At 37.0% G+C, this 18,306-nt stretch overlaps 1 protein-coding gene across 5 annotated transcripts; it reads right to left on the reverse strand.

Annotated features, from left to right (window-relative positions):
* Positions 1–9,034: 9,034 nt before the first annotated feature.
* LOC149843900 (putative mediator of RNA polymerase II transcription subunit 26b) lies at positions 9,035–13,872 on the reverse strand. 5 transcript variants are annotated; one of them, XR_016430935.1, is made up of 10 exons: positions 12,497–13,872; positions 11,939–12,007; positions 11,735–11,817; positions 11,561–11,613; positions 11,285–11,448; positions 11,147–11,174; positions 10,646–11,058; positions 10,460–10,550; positions 9,421–9,535; positions 9,035–9,248 (listed from the first exon to the last, which is right to left on the reverse strand). XR_016430935.1 is itself a non-coding variant. In XM_090000147.1 (9 exons), the coding sequence occupies exons 1-9, from the start codon at positions 12,908–12,910 to the stop codon at positions 9,495–9,497; spliced, it is 1,356 nt and encodes a 451-aa protein (XP_089856273.1). In that variant the 5' UTR covers positions 12,911–13,872; the 3' UTR covers positions 9,035–9,494. The 5 variants fall into 5 exon arrangements, 2 of the variants coding, with proteins under 2 accessions (XP_089856273.1, XP_089856271.1); XR_016430933.1 differs by adding an exon at positions 9,825–10,172 and having other exon boundaries at positions 9,035–9,535; XR_016430934.1 differs by adding an exon at positions 9,825–10,172 and having other exon boundaries at positions 9,035–9,602.
* Between the last annotated feature and the right edge of the window lie 4,434 nt (positions 13,873–18,306).

Below are 18,306 nucleotides of genomic sequence, written 5' to 3' on the forward strand. Positions count from 1 at the left end.
CATTCAAATGCTCCACACCACAAAAGTAGAAAATTGCTTCAAATGCACTGTATTGATAGATATGAGGGGATAAACCCCTTCTACAATTTCTGTTTTACAATGGGTTTAATCACCCTTATTTATAGAGAGTAGCTAAAAGAAAGAGATGTTGGGTTGTTCCCAGCAGTTCTTATTAGAGCTGTTGGGAAACAACCCCAACGTCTCTTTTATGTCCAAAGTCATTGTACAACAGTCAGTGGCGGACTGTTGTACACTGTACACAGTCAGCTACTGACTGTGTACAGAAAAAGTACAAAAACAAAAAATAAATAAAATGAAAATTACATAAGACAAAAAATAAAAATAAAAATTACAAGAATATATGTATATACTTTAAATATGTATTTATATACATATACATACTCTTGTATTATGAATAATATATATATATATATATATATATATATATATATATATATATATTCAAGTATATACATATATGTATTATTTTCTAACAGTCTCCCTCAAACTTATGGTGAAATCACTGAAAGTTTGTCAAGTAAAAAGTTGAATCTTGGTGATCACAGAGCCTTGGTGAAGAAATCCGCAAGTTGATATTCTGATGTCACACAGGGAAGATCAATAGTCTTCTTTAAATATTCTTCATGAACAAAATGACAATCCATCTCTATATGCTTAGTTCTTTCATGAAACATATGATTTTGAGCAATGTATATGGAGCTCCTGTTGTCACAACATAATCTTGTAAGATTGTATGATTTTGAGCAATGTATATGAAGCTCTTGTTGTCAAAACATAATCTTGTAGGATTCTGAAGATGAATTCCCATATCTGAAATTAGTTGTTTGAGCCACACGATCTCCATGGTGGTAGTCGCCATTGCTCCATATTCAGCTTCTGTAGATGATAGTGACACCTTTTGTTGTTTCTTGCACCTCCATAAAATCAAAGATTCACCTAGAAACACAAAAATCAGTTGTTGAGCGCCTATTATTTAGATCCCATCCCCAATCAGCATCAGAGTATACAATAAGATCTAAGGAGGAAGAAGATGATAGAAAAACTCTCTTATTTATTGTGCCTCTAATGTATTTGATAATTCTCATGACTGCACTCATATGAGCTGATGTTGGAGTGTGTTGAAATTGATTGGCTATATGTACAACATGAGCTATGTCTGGTCTTGTAATACTTAAATACATAAAAGATCCCACGAGCTGTCTAAAGGGAGTTGGATTGTCCAAAGGAACTCCATCATTGGCTCGTATCTTCATTCCAACAGTCTCTGGGGTGTCAACAACTTTATCATCTGATAGACCTGACCTATCAATAATATCTTAAGCAAACTTGGTTTGTGACAATATGTGCCTTCTGTTAGAGTAGGATACTTCTATACCAAGAAAGTATGTTAGGAACCCAAGATCTGTCATTTCAAAAGAATTTTTCAAAAACTATTTGACTTTCTTGATTCCTTCTTTGTCACTACCTGTAATGAACATATCATCAACATATAAAAGTAAAATTATAATAACATTGTTAAAAGTATCAAACCAAGCTTTAGGTGCTTGTTTGAAGCCATACAATGCCGTTTTTAATTTAAGCACTTTACCTGAAGGAATTATCAATTCAGGTGAAACATCCATGTATACTTGCTCATTAAAATTTTCATTCAAAAAAGCATTTTTAACATCCATTTGAAATATATTCCAATTTTTAATAGTTGAAATAGCTATAAGCATTCGAACAGTGGTCATCCTGGCAACAAGAGCAAAAGTTTCTTCGTAATCCACTTCGTATTCTTAAGAATATCCTTTGGCAAGTAGCCTGGCTTTATGCCTTTCCAATAATCCATCACTTTTGGTTTTTACTTTAAAAACCCATCTACATCCTATGATTTTCTTTTCAATGGGTAAATTTAGAATTTTTCAAGTGTTAGCTTCTTTAAGATCATCTAATTCTATACGCATAGCTTTTATCCATTCAGGTAAATTTTTTGCTTCATTGTAACATGAGGGTTCAAAATATGAATGAATAGCTATAATACATGCTCTATGTTTAGGAGAGAATGAGTCATAAGACACAAATTTATTTGGAATTCTTGAGGTTTGTTCAGATCTACGAATGGTGGTTTGTTCTGAAGGAGTTTCTAATACTTCATGGTTACTTTGATTTACACTTTCATTGGTTGTATTTTGATTTCTTCTAGTGTATACTATTGGTTCAACCGTTGTTCTATCATCAATAGGAGATTCTATATAACTATTTTCATCATTAGACAATAGTTTAAACAAGAAAGAATAATCAAAATTTATGTCTTGTGACATGTTTCTTTCAAATCCACTTTCAAGTTCAACAAAATTAACATTTCTTGAGACAATAAGTTTATCATTTTTGATATCATAGCATTTAAATCTTTTTTGTGTTTCAGAGTAACCAATGAACGCACAGGGGATAGCCTTAGAAGATAGTTTATCTCCTTTATCATTTAAAACATAACATTTACAACCAAAGATTTTGAGTCTGTGATAATCAGGTTGATATTTGAATAATTTTTCAAAGAGAATTTCATTAGACAATGTTTTTGAAGGCATCCTATTTATAAGATATACTGACGTCAATGCAACTTCAGCCCAAAGATTTTTTGGAACATTTTTAGCAATAAGAAGAGTCCTTGTATCTATGTTTTCTTTCTGAAATTTTGTTTTGTTGTGGAGTTCTAGGACACGACCTTTGATGTAAGATTCCTTCATTTTCTAAAAATTGTTTAAACTCATTTGACAAATATTCTCCTCCAAAGTCAGTTCTGAGGATTTTGAGTTTACTTTCAAATTGATTTTTAATCATGTTATGAAATGTTTTGAAGATTTTGAATATTATGAATACATTAGATTTAAACTTAAGAAAGTAAATCCAACAATATCTAGTGAAATCATCGATAAACACAACGTAGTAGGAGAATCCTCCTTTAGAGGCAACAAGAGCAGGACCCCAGACATCTAAATGAATTAATTCAAAAGGCATTGAAGAATAAAAAGTTCTTTGACCTAAGGCAAGGCTGTCATTTTACCAAGTAAACATTCTTTACATTCAAAATGATCTTTACAAAGATTTTTTGTAACAGATACAAAATTTAATTTTCGTATATTTGGATGCCCAAGTCTATGATGCCAAGTTTGTATATCTTTTGTTTGGGCAGTGTTACAAAAACATTCCTTTGAAATACAAAGAAAATCCATATAATAGAGATCTCCTTGCCTAGAACCTTCCCCAATCAATTTCCCAGATTGGCGATCCTACACTGAACATTTACTTGATGAGAAAATGGCTTCATATCCATGATCCGAGATTTGAGAAACTGAAAGTAAGTTAAGATAAAGTTTTGGTATAAGTCTTATTTTTTGAATGTAAAATTTGTTATGTTTTGTCAAATCATTTTTAAAAATTCCAACACCCTCTATTTCCAAGGTAATGCCATCGGCAGTGGAAAAAAATTATGCATTTGAATTAGGTTGGCATTAAGATAATATAGACTTATGTGGGGTCATATGAAAAGAAGCACCTGAATCAAGAAGCCAAGAGCACATACCAAGAGTAGAAGAGGAGGCAATGGTCGCTCCTGAGGTAGATCATTTGAGTAATGGTTGCAATGCATCTGTCAGTTGAGATAATAACTTGGTGAGGTCTTTGAGATTCAAAGTATCCTCATCTTGTTTTGATGATGCAGTGGCAACACGTTTTTCTTGAGGCCTATATTTGTATCTAGGATATTGAGGCCTAATATGACCTGGTTCATTATAGTTATGGCAAATAATCTTTGATTCTCCTCTATTCTTACTAAAATGAGGAGGTTTGTATGGCTCAATGTAATGTTCTGGTTTAGAAGTGGCAAGTGTGCAATCTTCGTTTGTGCTATTGCTAGAAGTAGCAAGCACACTAACATTTTCCCTCATATTTAACCTAGTTTCTTCTCTACTAAGCTTAGTGAGAATTTCATGAATAGGAGGAGGTGGTGAAGATGATAGTGAGGAGGCCCTTGTTTGTTCAAACTCGAGTCTCAAACCATAGAGAAAAGTGAAGAGTCTATCTTCCTCAACTTGAACTCTTCGCATTTTTATACACTTGCCTTCTCATTTAGGTTCAAATTGGGCAAGTTGAGTCCATATGAAAGATAACTCCATAAAGTAATCTCTTACATTTTTATCTCCTTGTTTGATATTTCTAACCTTTTTTTGAAGATAATACTTGTGAGACATATCTTTTTCGGTAAACATACCTCTAAGATATTTTCATGCTTTATTTGCCTTTTTACAACATAATAGGTTTGAGGCAATTTTTGTCTCAACTCCACTTAGCATCCATGAAAGAATTTTTACGTTTTTTTATTGCTTATTCATCCAATTTCTCATAGTAATTTCTCGTAGTATTCTTCTATGGTTTTGTCTCTTTCGTCAAGACTAGTCTCAATCCCATTTTTACCTAATGTAATTTTGGGAGTAGGTTCAAGAATAGTACCTCTTACGAATCCCCCCAAGCCTTGACCCTTGATGAATGTCTCCAAGTGTCCCGCTCAATTGTTGTAGTTGATTCCTTCAAGTTTGAATGGCGGAATAAAGTTCAAGTTGCGTGTATTGTGTGGAAAAAATTCACCCATGGTGAATTAGAAAAAAATATCACCACCACGAAGAAGAATAAGCATGCTTTTCGAGGCAGCCCACCAATGCACGATTGATCATACACCAAGCTCTGATACCATGTAAATAAGCCTTACAAACAATCAAGTTTTCAAATTACTTGATACTTCAATCACTCAAAACATATGCCAACACAAACTAACATTCAAATGCTCCACACCACAAAAGTAGAAAAGTGCTTCAAATACACTGTATTGATAGATATGAAGGGAAGGGATAAACCCCCAATTTCTGTTTTACAATGGGTTTAATCACCCTTATTTATAGAGAGTAGCTAAAAAAAAGAGATGTTGGGTTGTTCCCAATAGCTCTTATTAGAGTTGTTGGGAAACAACCCCAACGTCTCTTTTATGTCCAGAGTCACTGTACAACAGTCAGTGGCTGACTGTTGTACACTGTACACAGTCAGCGACTGACTGTGTACAGAAAAAGTACAAAAACAAAAATAAATAAAATAAATTTTACATAAGATAAAAAATAAAAATTACAAGAATATATGTATATACTTTAAATATGTATTTATATACATATACATACTCTTGTATTATGAACAGTATATATATATATATATATATGTGTGTGTCGATTTGTTAATTGAATAAATAGCATCTAAGATTGAAGATCTATATATATATATATATATATATATATATATATATATATATATATATATATATATATATATATATATATATATATATATATATATATATGTGTGTGTGTGTGTGTGTGTGTCTGTCGATTTGTTAATTGAATAAATAGCATCTAAGATTGAAGATCTGATCGTGCTGGCTTAGCCTGCGGAGGAAGACTCTCTCTCTATATATATATATAATAAGAAATTGCCAAAATATATTTAATGTTTGATTTAGCTAAATGTCAAATGATACTGCTAATTTGATAGCAGTAACAGTAAGAAATAATACAACTATACATTTGATTTATTCAGCATAAATACTATGTGGTGGAGATATCAACATCAATAGTTTCGGCTGTCTATTGTTTAGTGTGAGTGGTTGGATGATTTTCATTCCCATGGGGGAGTGTAACATCTTACGGATGTCAGTGATCTCCGTCCAAGTTCGACCTGGATCCAATACGCTGTTGGGTCGGGTTAGGTAAGATGTAAAACCTAGCAGAAGTTTGACCCGGTTCAGGGATTGGTAGAGGTATAAATGGATCAGTTATAATGGGATATCCAGTCTGAATCCATCATGTTATTACTGGATTTGGATCCTTAAGTGATATCCAAATAGGAATTCCAAATTTGGTTTGGGTTCAGATTTTCTAAATGGGACAGTTTCCAGAATCAGATCATTATTATAGGTCAGATCAAAATCAGATTCCATCAAGATCTGATATGATTACGTGAGTTTGTTTTCTTTAATCTATTTTTACTGGATCCAGTATTGCCACATACATTCTTGATCTTGATTCAATCTCACTACATCGAATCTAATTTTGGATCCATAACCAGATTTGAATCTACTGCTTGCATGATCCAGCTGGTATTTGATCCATTTGCACCCCTTCCTCCCGCCCACCTGTCCGAAACACATCTCTAAACTGGACCCATAAAAAGTCCACGGATTCGAATCCCTCCCATCTAAGCCCGTACATCAACTTCATTATGGAAACTAGAGTCCACTACCATTGGTTGGTGCTTTCTATTGAAGACCGATATGGGTAATCGATAGCTAGGGATGTCTTTGGATTTGGATTGGACATCCAATTGGCACTTTTCCCTTTTTTTGGGATAAGCAAGCTCGGGTTAGGTGGATCCCTACCAATTACAATGAGATTTCACATAGTATCATCTGCAAATTATGAAAGTTAGGAAGCTATTTAGGGAGTTTATCTTTCTAAATATGATCTTGACCAAATATGACCGTTTGAACAAGGCTTGGTGCTGCAAAATTGTGAACATTGTCGAACTTAATGTACATATTATCTGAACCCAGATCCAATTAGATAAGCGGTTGGATTTTATGTCGGGTTTTTAGATCAAACCCCAATAAACATGTCCATATCAAGTTACGCTTATTTGCATATAATCCTAATTCATATGAGCACAGAAATTTAATCAGGTTTGGATTTGGGTCAAGAGATTGCCTAAATCCAAGTCCAGATTTAATGATGCGGGGGCCTCTTTGGATTTGGTCATTTGCATACCCTAAATGATGCAGTGTCCATCATGAGCTTATTCAACAAGCATGAGGTTGGTGCTTATGTAATCATAATTCGTTGTTTAGTTTAATTACTGTTTTTAAGCAGAGAGTTCTTTGATTCTATTGGGAAAAGGATTTGCTGCATTCCATCATTTTCACTGGTCAAAAAAAGGGGGCAAGCGTTAAAAGACACAAGAATAAAATAAAAATAAGCCCTCAAAGGGGATGGCCTAGTTTTTTTTTTAGTTTTTTTTTTTATATTTACACCAAAAAACTGCAACCAAGAACAGAGACCTAGCCGCACTGTCTTTGCCTCTGTTCTGGCAGAGTAAAACTCCGTGGGATTACTTAACTCTTGCCCACATAAAGTCGTCACGCTCGGGCTTGTGCAAGGGGAGACGCCCCCATGAGATTTGAACCTAGACCGCCTGCCTAGTGGCTTAGGCCCCATCCCACTACTTCAAACTCCTTTAGGGTGGATAGCGAGGTTGGAGTGGGCCTTGGGTGGTTGACGGCCAATTGGGGTTCGACTCCCACGGGCACTACTCCCCTTTCTCAAGCCAGAGTCGAAGCCCTGCATTGACCCCGGGGGCGGGGGTCCTAACCCTGTTGTTTTATGCCCTTTGGCAGAGCGGCTAAGTCGCCTCATTTCCGTCGGCGGTTTCCCTAGGTTAAACATGAAAAAAAAAATCATACATTAATAACAAAATAGAAAACACTATTCCATTATAAGCTCCCACACACATACACATCTAGGACACAAAGATTCGAGGACTCAAGGACACCGGGTACCGGGGTGGACTCACAAGTTGAGTTTTTTTTTTCAAAAGTGGGACACAAAGGCATGAAAATTTTTATTTAGTAAAAAAAACTATTTTTGATATTTTAATATTTAAAATGCTTTATTAAAATATTATTTAAAGCAATAAAACATTTTAAAATAATTGGTGTAGGAATCCTTGCCAGAGCATGTTGACACGGCCAAAATGGCTTGCCTTGAAATAGGCAATAAAAAAACATTTGTTAAACTACATTGCTAGTATTCTTTCTTTTTGGTACATTTTCTTAATTTTCTTTGGTGTAGAAAAGATGTGGTTGGTTTTAGTTTTTTTTTTATATATATATATATATATTTACACAAAGAAACCACCATCAGGATCAGAGACCTAGCCGCGCTGCCGAAACGCATTCATACGATCACTATCCTGGCAGCATTTGTTTTAGTTAAAAATGCTTATTGATTGTGCTAAATAAGCAGGTTTTCTAAAGTTTGGAAAACCAATCTTACAATTTTTAAATTTTTATAATTAAAAAATCATAATTATATGTTATCTCCATTGATCAAAATGCCATTCTTAACAAACAAACCATGCCAACCCGTCTATGGTACTAGATTGATCATATAAAGCTCCTCCCACCTATGAGTTTCTGAGATCAAGGCACCACAAAGTGGAACTCGACGACCTGTCTACAAAAATCTTGATCTCATGTTTGTCAATATTATAGCCCAAGGATTCTAAAGCTTTCCTTTCCTTTTCCTCCAAATGAGGAAGAAAGTGGCTTCAGGAATGAGGAAACAAGCAACCATATGGGAGATGCCACAACTGAACCAGATGGGGGCATATGTAAGTGCCAAGCCACATTTCCTAGTGGATACAAAAAGTAACACAAGCAAATAGAAAGTATGTTTGAAAAAGAATTGATTTAATATCCCCAAACTCTCCTAGCGTTTATCATATGTAGGGGTCACGACCCACATTTCCCCACACGGGTGCCACCACCATCCTTGTGGATGACCTTGACATTCAAGGGTAACAATCCCTTTTGCCCTTCACAACTCTCAGTGAAAATGACAACCATGTACCTAACATAGAAGGGGGGACAATGACTCCAACATATTTCACTAAGGTAATTTTCCAAAAGACTAGATACTGAATGTTGTTGAAATATATCTAGATATAGGTTGCAAAGAGTTTTTAGGAATTTACAAGTCATACTAAAAGAATCAGCTGCCATCCTTCCACCTTTATTTTGGGACAAAGAATCAACTTTTTGATACGGCAAAACAACCAAATTAAGAATGGAACTCGGCTAAGGCAAAACTATTGACTAGTTAGAACTAGATCAGGTAAGTGCAAGTATATCAACTACAAGTTGACTGCTAGAGTAAAGTTATGGTATGCTATTTTGCTATTTATATCTTGCGTTCTTACTGCCAACATTGGGATTTCAGCATATATATATGTTCCAATGTTTGAAACATGTAACGAAAACTACTGATCCTTTGCAGCTGGTGTCTGCCACAACAGGTCACTTGCAGCTGATGTCTTTCCCAACATAAACAAAATCTGTTGCTATGGTTCCCATGCTTGAAGTGAGATGCACAACTCTGTGAACAATAATAATATCAGCTTGCTGCTAATAGTGGCATTGTCCTCTTACTGAAGCAAACGATGCTGCCACTGTTTATCTTCAGTCCATTTACAAAGATTAAGAATCCTTTCCTTCACCATCAACACTATTACCTGATACCAAAGGCTAAATTCTGGCATGATCCTCACCTGATGTTACAAGCGATTCTCCCACTTACAATACATGTTTGAGGGACAACCAATTTTGTCATTGCTCCGTGTTATTAGTTCCCCAAGATGCCAAACATACATGAGCTCCATATGTCTACAGTTGCCAACATAAATAAACAAAGCATAAAACACCACCCCAACAGAAGGAAATTGCTGAGTTTCTGTACAAATTATGAAACAAATAGCCGCAGATTCAGATTTCTCATAAATCTATATCAGAAATGAGCTGATAAATTTGTGTCGTGACCAGTTTATAAAAAAGAGACAAATTCGAGTCCTGACTCATGCAGAGTTCAAGATACAGTTCCATAATTATGGTGATTAAAATGTCATAAAATTGTAATTCTCCATATAAACAATTCTACAGTGTTTCTTATTTTTACCTTCCACGGACTTGATTAGAAAAGAAAGGCCATGGTTCATGTACTTTGGTGGATAGAACTCCACTGCGCAAGGGAAGAGGAGCCACACTTTCGTCACTGGAGTTACTGTTAGGAATGACATGTTTTTGTCAATTGCATAGCTACAAGATTTAAACTTCCCTTCATAGTTTATTTGAAAATGGAAGTCATCTGTTGGAGCAAGTATCTGTTTCACAGGACAATGTTACCGCCTCCTGTTGTTCCATTGTCGATTGTGAAAACCAGGCTTTGTGTGGAGATGTCTCTGTATCAATCCTTGTTTGGGCAGATCATGCAACTCCATGACTTGAATTGTTCGCTGCTTCTTTGCTGCCACATAAAAGACCAGCAATTACACAGAGAACAAGTGGAGTTCATAAAAGACTCGTTGAAGAATACTTCATAAGCCGGTATGGTGCTACAAGAATGTGCACTTGATGGTAACTCTTGACACCCACTATAACTCACATGGAGTAATGCAAATAGGAATGAATTTCCCCAAAGCCAAATATGGATTGAACAGAAAAGCTAAACTCAAGAAGTTTCTCTAGAATCCAAAATGCAACTGAATGAAAAACAATACAATTCTATGAAGTGACCAAAATTAAAGAACAAACCATTCTCAGCTTGTTGGTACCCTTCATGGAGCTTTCTCTTGGCAGCCTCCAGCTTCACTCTGACCAGCATGTCATCCGAACATTTGGATTTCTAGAAACCAAACAGAGACACAATGTACGTATCATTTCTGATCTCTGAGATTTTAGTTTAATGACAAACAATTTTGCATTATGAATTGTAGTTACATCCTTAACGGTAGCTGATGCTGTTGTTTGGATGGAGTCTGGTCTTTGCTGTAGCTTCGGTTTATTTAGGAGCTTAGTATCTGTCAATCTTGCTGGAGGTCTACCTGGACCTGAGTTGCTGGCCGGAGTATGGGTATTTGTCGCCTTGGTCTGCCTTTTACTTACAATAGACTCTTCATTTCTAACCAGCTCTGGAGGTCTACCTGGACCTGAGTTGCTGACTTGAGTATGGGTATTCGTCACCTTGGTTTGCCTGTTAGTCACAATGGACTCTTCTATCCTGACTATCTCTTTTCCTTCCCTGCCTGCATTCTCCCAGTACACATTTGCTTTCCTCTGCTGATGATCTTTTTCTTCATCTGACTTTCTTCCATGTTCATTGCTCTTGCCATGGTCACCACAATTCCTTAGGTCTGCAATGATGTATGCAAAAGGTATCAGTACCAAATGCTACAAATTTTGTGGAGAAAATAACCTAAATTTCAAAAAGTGGGAACTCACTTCCATCATCATCCATCCCATCGAAGAACTTCACATTGAAGAATTCAAAACCCACAAAACAAACACAAAATTAAGACCAGCATGATCCAAAGAATATCAAGAATGCTAATATTCTGATTTATGAATCATCAAGTCTACCTGGGAGAATTCAATTGAAGTAGGCTGTGTAGCCAGGAAAGCACCTTCATCCAGTGGAGGAGATGGGAGCCCTTCAGCCAGGAAAGCACTTTCATCAAGTGGAGGAGATGGGAGCCCTTCTTCTTCATCCACTGTGGAAGGATTCACAGAGTCTGGCGAGTTGCCTAAGATTGAAGCAAGAAGAAGAAAAAAAGAAGGATTCTTTATAGTTGTCTTATTGTGAACTCACCAACACTCAGTTTAGAAAAACAAGATGAAATCATGAAAGCATTTTACCAGTAACAGTACTTGTGGTTCGTACCCACTCATCAACAATATCCTTCCAACAACTGCAACAATAAAAATGAGAAATCAAACCGTAAGAGAATGGACATATTCCCCATTCCCAGCAGAAATACCAGGTAGCAAGTATTCACAAGAATGAGAACAAAAAAGAATAACCAATTTTACTTTATAAGCATCTTTGCCAGACTTCTTATTTGGTTAGACCCATGTTTCTTCATCCCGCTAACAGCTCTCCCAATCTCTGTCGCCTAACGAAAGGACACGAAATTCGTAAAATTGCAGTTCAATCATGGTAGCCAACACCAACATAAACCAGGAGGAAAGAAAAAAGACCACAATTACTGAAATTCAAGAGCATGTTATGTGCACCTGCAAGATGTCGACAGAGAGCTCCATCAACTGCAGCCTCCTCAGTGACTCAAACAAGGAAGCATCAGACTGTTCAAAGAAAAACACCAAGATGGAAGTCAAACACAAACATCATAGCAAACACACTAAATTGCAAGACTCCATTTTGCATAGGTTACCAATCACACCATGCTCAAGAAAAAAAGCAAAAACATCCATAACTATCATATCATCCCAATTTTTTTAGTAAACCACACACACATGCATCACAAAATAAGAATTGCAGCATCGTTTACAACTCCAAGACTCCACATTCATCCGTTTCAAACCAGAAACCCATGAAAACCAACAAACAAAATTCATCATCAATGGTAGAGAGGAGACTATTTACTCTGCATTTGCAGATACCCAACAATCAGAATATGCACACCATCTAGACAAAAGGAACAAAACAGAACCGATTCCTTCTACCTCACTCTGATTCCACAGAGAAAACAGTAGACCTTCATCTGGGCCAGAATGGTCCATCGAAACTCCAAATTTTTACCAAGGGAGAAAGGAAATGAGTAATCGCTATACCTCATCAGGATTCTCCAGAACCTCTTTGATCCTGAGGACTTCACCCACAATCTGAGATTCTTCCTCAATCTCCACCGTGAGAGCCTCCGCTTCATCATAGCTGTAACTGCTGATCCTCTTCCTCTCGTTATCGTCGCTGCTGCTATTGACCTTGCTCTCATTCGCATGGAAGCCTTCGGAAGCGCCGTCCCGATCGTCCTTCGGCACCGCCAACGCCACGGAGTTGCAAACAACGCATTGGACCAATCTGCAAGCGAATAACTTCTGGGCGATCTCATCCCTCCTCAACCTGAACTCCTTTGGGCAATCCGACGAGGCGACGAGGATCGCATTCTCCATGACTTCGAAGATATCGCCGTCCGCCCCCCGGAAAAACTTCCGCCACCGAACAATGTCGTCCGATTTCGAATTCATGCTTCGGAAAGACGACGACCCGCCGGGAATTTCCACCGTAACGATCAGTTCAGCAAGAATCGGGGATCATTTCACCCAAGAAACGATGCTTTTCGGAATTATTTTTTTCTCAAATCGGGGAGAAACGTCTTCTTGCCGGAAACAAAGAGATGGGTCGGCGAATTTCCAGCCGGATAACGGTCTACGACACAAAAAACCCAAGTGGGTAACCCGATTTTCGACTGAAAAGGTGAAAAGTGGTCGGAGATTAGGCAGATTCCGCTGGATAAAGGCCTCGAAATCAATTTTCAGTCTGATCATCCAATGAAAGCTCAAGTTGCTGCCGGATTATCACCGGTGATATGGGAAAGGCTTCGGCGGAAAAGTCGCAACCAATCCGGCGATGATCGGAAAGGAAGAAGAAACAGAACAAGAAGAAGTCGATCGGTTATTATCCTCTCTTCTTCTTCTTCTTAGTCGCTCCTATCGTCTAAGAGACAGAAAGGTGGTCCGCCGGAAAAAGGGAAGGCCAAAAACCGGTTATCAAAAGAGACGCCAAACTTGTTCCCATGACGACTTTTTCTTGTTTTTTTTTTTTCTGTGAGGAGCAATTCCTACGAGGAGTTGATGATGATGGTGATAGCTGTGCGTTTCCTGGCTTTCACCTCTAGCGGTTTCGCAAAACCGCCCCCTCGGGACGTCTTCCTGATCTTTGTTTGACTCGTTCCCTGAGAAATTCCTTCCAGGGAATGAGATAACTCTCCTGCGGAAAAAAAAGAGAGAGAAAAAACAGTTATCTCTGTTTTTCATTCACTTTTTTTTACTGTGTGTGACCCCGTTTCATTCAAACCACCCGGCCCCTCTCTCTTTCCTCCGTTTCACCCTACCCACCACCTCCTGTCTCTCTAGCACAGTCTTTCTCACACCAGGACTTTCTTACTCACCCTTTTCTCTCTCTTTTTTGGGAAAAATATTAATGGGATATGAATGAATCTGGATAAGTGGGTTTCAAGAAAAAGAGAGGTTTCGTTTTTCTTTCTTTTCTTGCTTTCTTTTCTTTTTTGTGTTTTTTATATTTTTAGGTAAGTTGGGGAGTGGTGGGTGCACTCTCACGTGTCCAAACGACTCTTCCTCAGCGACCATTTCGCATGTCTGCTGATAGTGATAATAATACCTCCAAAGCACACACTAATCGCCGAATCCTCGCCCACTTCCGTATCAGGTGTTAATTTAGGTTACTGTTGTACCCCTACTCTTTCTTCAATAAGAATGCACAACGAACCGAGTTGGCTCGTGCTTGGTTAAGTTTGTACATGACTTAGAAGCTCGGACGAGCAAACAATCCGAGCTTGATAGGCCTAATGAGCTCGATAAAACTCGGTAGGCTCAAATAAACATGTATATATATATATATATATATATATATATATATATATATATATATATATATATATATTATTTGCAAATAAGTTCAAAAGGTCCTTGTTACTGAAATAGGTAGGACGTTAGGTTTTTTCTTAAAAAGTATTAGGTTCAAAATCTCCTCTTTTGTTTTTTTTAATCTAGAGATTTTTTTAAAATATATATATATTTTTCAGTCATAATAGTCAAAATATGTGTTTTGGCTTACTGGTGGGTCGACTTGGTTAACAGAAAAAAGGTTGGGGATTGAATCCCACATTTTTTAATTTTTTTAACAAGATTCTTTTATGAAATACCATTGAAGTTCGGCTCAAGCTCATAACTGATACAAGTCTGGACAATGCCACACAAGCTCAGCTCCGAGCTTGGAACATTTTGAATCGACCCGAGCCGAGCCGAGCTTCAAAAGTATTCCATAAAAGGATCTTGTAAAAAAATTTGAGAAGGTGGGATTCGAACAACCTAGGCTCGGCTTGAAATCAGCTCGTGTGCATCCCAGCTTCTGAAACCGCCTTACCTTTTACTGTTTTTTGGTTATTACATGAAGAAACTAATACTCAAGATCAAACACACTCAGGGTTAGGGGCGGGCATCAGGCCAGGCCAAAGAACCGGTTTGAGCCAGCCCATTGAGAAAACCCTGGCCCACGACCCGCCTGTTAGGTCAATGGGCCTAATCGGGCCTGGTCAGGCCTAATATATATATAGGCCGAAACCCTGGTCTACGGCTTGCCATTAGGCCCATGGGCCTAATAGTTCGAGCCAAATATATATCATATTATATATATATATTATTTATATAATATTATATATTATGTTATACCTAATGTATTATATACCTATATATATATATATATATATATATATATATACACACACGGTAAACCTCACTTTGATTAAATCACGATGAAGACAACTTAATAGAGAGGGAGAGAGAAAGAGAGATTGGTGTCTTGGTGCCTATCGTGCTAAATGGTGAACTTTTCTTAGTAGAATTGCACGAGATTAGATGAGGAGGTTCGTGAAAGATTCTTGTATGATATAATTCAATATTAATGTATTGTTGCTTTGCATGAAAGACTACAAGATTTAATTTGGGTATCTAAGTTGATCTTGGGCAATTTTTATAATAAATTTGGAATAAGAAACACACACAAAAAACAAATTTAACGTTTTTTAATCAGTGTGACTTATGTACATGAATAAAACATAGAGAAGTGTGACTCTCTTTGTTTATAAACCCTTTCATATATGAGTTACATTTAGATAAAAGGACTATTATTTTCAATCTCTTTAAAGACCTTATGCATATGAAAGCAATAATTGAGCTGAGTATTTTGTCTCGTTGGAGTCTTAGTTGAGGCTTCTTCAACAGAAAGCTTTTTAGAAAAACTCTTGTGTAAAGGCATACAAGAACTCTTGCACGTTCCATCATGATTCAGACTCTTGGTATGACACCTTGAAAAATTGAGCCATTTTTTTTTTAAAATAGAGCACACAGCAGAATATCAAAACCATTAACTCTTTAAAAAAAATTTGGAATCTTTTGCAAAAAATTCCTCACACAATTGAAGGAAAAACCTTTTTAGCAAAACAATAATTCTATTGATGTATATATTAATGTTTACAAAATTCATAGGTGAACGATTACTGATTTTTTACAAAATTTGCATAAAATAACAGTTCTGATAAAAGTCCCAAAACATAGAGCATCCCTAGAAGAGAATGGTTCATGATTCTGCTCCAAGTATACTCCAGTTCACTACATTTGTCGCTGCCACACCCACCTACTCGTGGGTACTTGAAAAAGAGGAAAATATGCACGGTGTACAACCACACAACTCAGTAGGAAACACGATTACCCACCTCACAGTAGCAAACATGGGTAGGTCACCAAGACAATTGGACTCCAGCCAGGTCCAAGGCTCAACACAAGTCTCAAACCCTGACTCTTTGTGGGATTTGACTCGATACGACCTCTAACTCGAAAGGTAACTCAAGCAACTATGCATAACCTAAATGCATGCATATATTTTCTTTCCTTTTTATTTAAATTCATTTTTTGTATTCTACCAATACACATAACAATTAAATTAGGTTTCGATAAAATTATTATCTCCATGATGACACCATTGCCTCATTTCGCTATAGGCTTATCGGTCTAGATATGGGTATATATTCAACCATGAGTAATTTAGATATTTTGTTTTAAACCTCACAAGAACTCAGTTTACCAGCACGAAGACCTAGAATCCATCATCAAGGAGTTTCTTCCCTTGTAAAAAGGTCGTAGTGCATTACAACTAGCGTACGTAGCTGGACCTTCACTAAAAAAGTCTTCGCCCCCTAAGCCACCGTGGTTAGGGACTGGTCTACCCAAGTAACCAAGGCGGAGCCCACAACAGTAACATGTCATCATCGGCTGAGAAGTAGTCTGTCAGCAACTCAGCATAATCCCATAGGATTGATGCATGCTCGCTCTCAAGGAGAGTAAAGAGTCACTTAAGGTGACAAGTTACCCCATCTTTCTGGGTGTAACCAAGATCTGTGTAACTTGATCATGTTTAAACAAAAAAAAATCAATTTTATCTTTAGTTCTCAACGTACCCTATAGGTATATAGGGTCTTGCCCAACAAGTCACACTGAAATCTCTAACTTAAGAGAAAACCTATTTCTTGAAACTAGTGTAATTACCTTGTTGCACTCTTGGGTCACTTATGTGCCAAAAGCCTAAAGTACAATGAGACCTTACAACACTCTACAGTTTGAATATATTTATACAGGGCCATACATGTATCCATTGGTGAGGATGTATGAAATGTAATGGATGAAGTGACTACATAGGTGCAATGGAAGGCAAAGTGTTGCGAACTGGGTGATGATGTGATGCTGGAGCCATACTATGCTAACAATGCTACCAAGGTTGTAGGTGATTTCCTGTATATATACAAAAGGTGAGGTAACAGAGTATATACAACCTATTGTAAGTAGCACTGTAGCATGGTAGTGCCTTGAGGATGGAGATGGTGCGGTGGAGTTACTGAAGAGAAAGCGCAAAGGGGCTAAATGGAGGTGCTGAAAAGGTGCCAATGGTGAAGGCAGTGAGATGAATAGGGTGATGACTACTACAGGTGGTATAATGGAGAACGTGATGTGCAGTGAGCACAGGAAGTTGCAGGAGCTTGAATTGGGGCCACAACAATGCCTAAGCCCTGCTATGGGTGTCAAGAGGGAAGACCACAACAGTGCCTTGGTCATTACTGTGGACATGTGAGAGGTTGCGGTAGTGCAAAGCATTGATGTGGATGTATGAGAGGTTGTAGCAGTGTTTGGCACTGTTGTAGATGTATAAATGCCACTGAATCTGTGAAAAGTTATGGGGGATATGTATATATATATATATATATATATATATATATATATATATATATATATATATATATATATATATATATATATATATATATATGCAGGGGACCTTAAGATATTCCAGCAAAAAAAAATGATGTTGAGGTACTGTGAATAATACAAATATAAATGAGAATGGTAACATACACAATGCAGTTTGCTATATTCATTTAACACATATACTCATACATTTATGCTAACACGCCTATATTAACATATACCTATAATTTTGCAAACAACACTATTATTATTCACTTAACACACTCACAGTATACTCTTACAATGTTTAATTTTACTGTAGAGACCTTAAAATTTTAGTCAATACATAGCCCAGGAAATACTTACCTAGTTAGCCCCTTTCTTAGACCACGCGTATTCATCTTAGCAAAATGAAATCAAACCGTATCTTGAGAAACAATGCATATGATAACAAGCACAGTGAGATAATGGAAGCAACTTGTAATGGAGGCTGTGACCAAACATGAAATAGAAGAGGAGAGGTAGAACATCCACAGAGATCTGCAGGAGCTAACAAGTGGGATCATCAATGCTTGTGGTTCATCCAATGCCTTGGAAGAGTCATGGTT

The sequence above is a fragment of the Nuphar pumila genome, chromosome 3 (genome assembly GCF_984573655.1).
Source record: "Nuphar pumila chromosome 3, dmNupPumi1.hap1.1, whole genome shotgun sequence".
Lineage (NCBI taxonomy): Eukaryota > Viridiplantae > Streptophyta > Magnoliopsida > Nymphaeales > Nymphaeaceae > Nuphar > Nuphar pumila.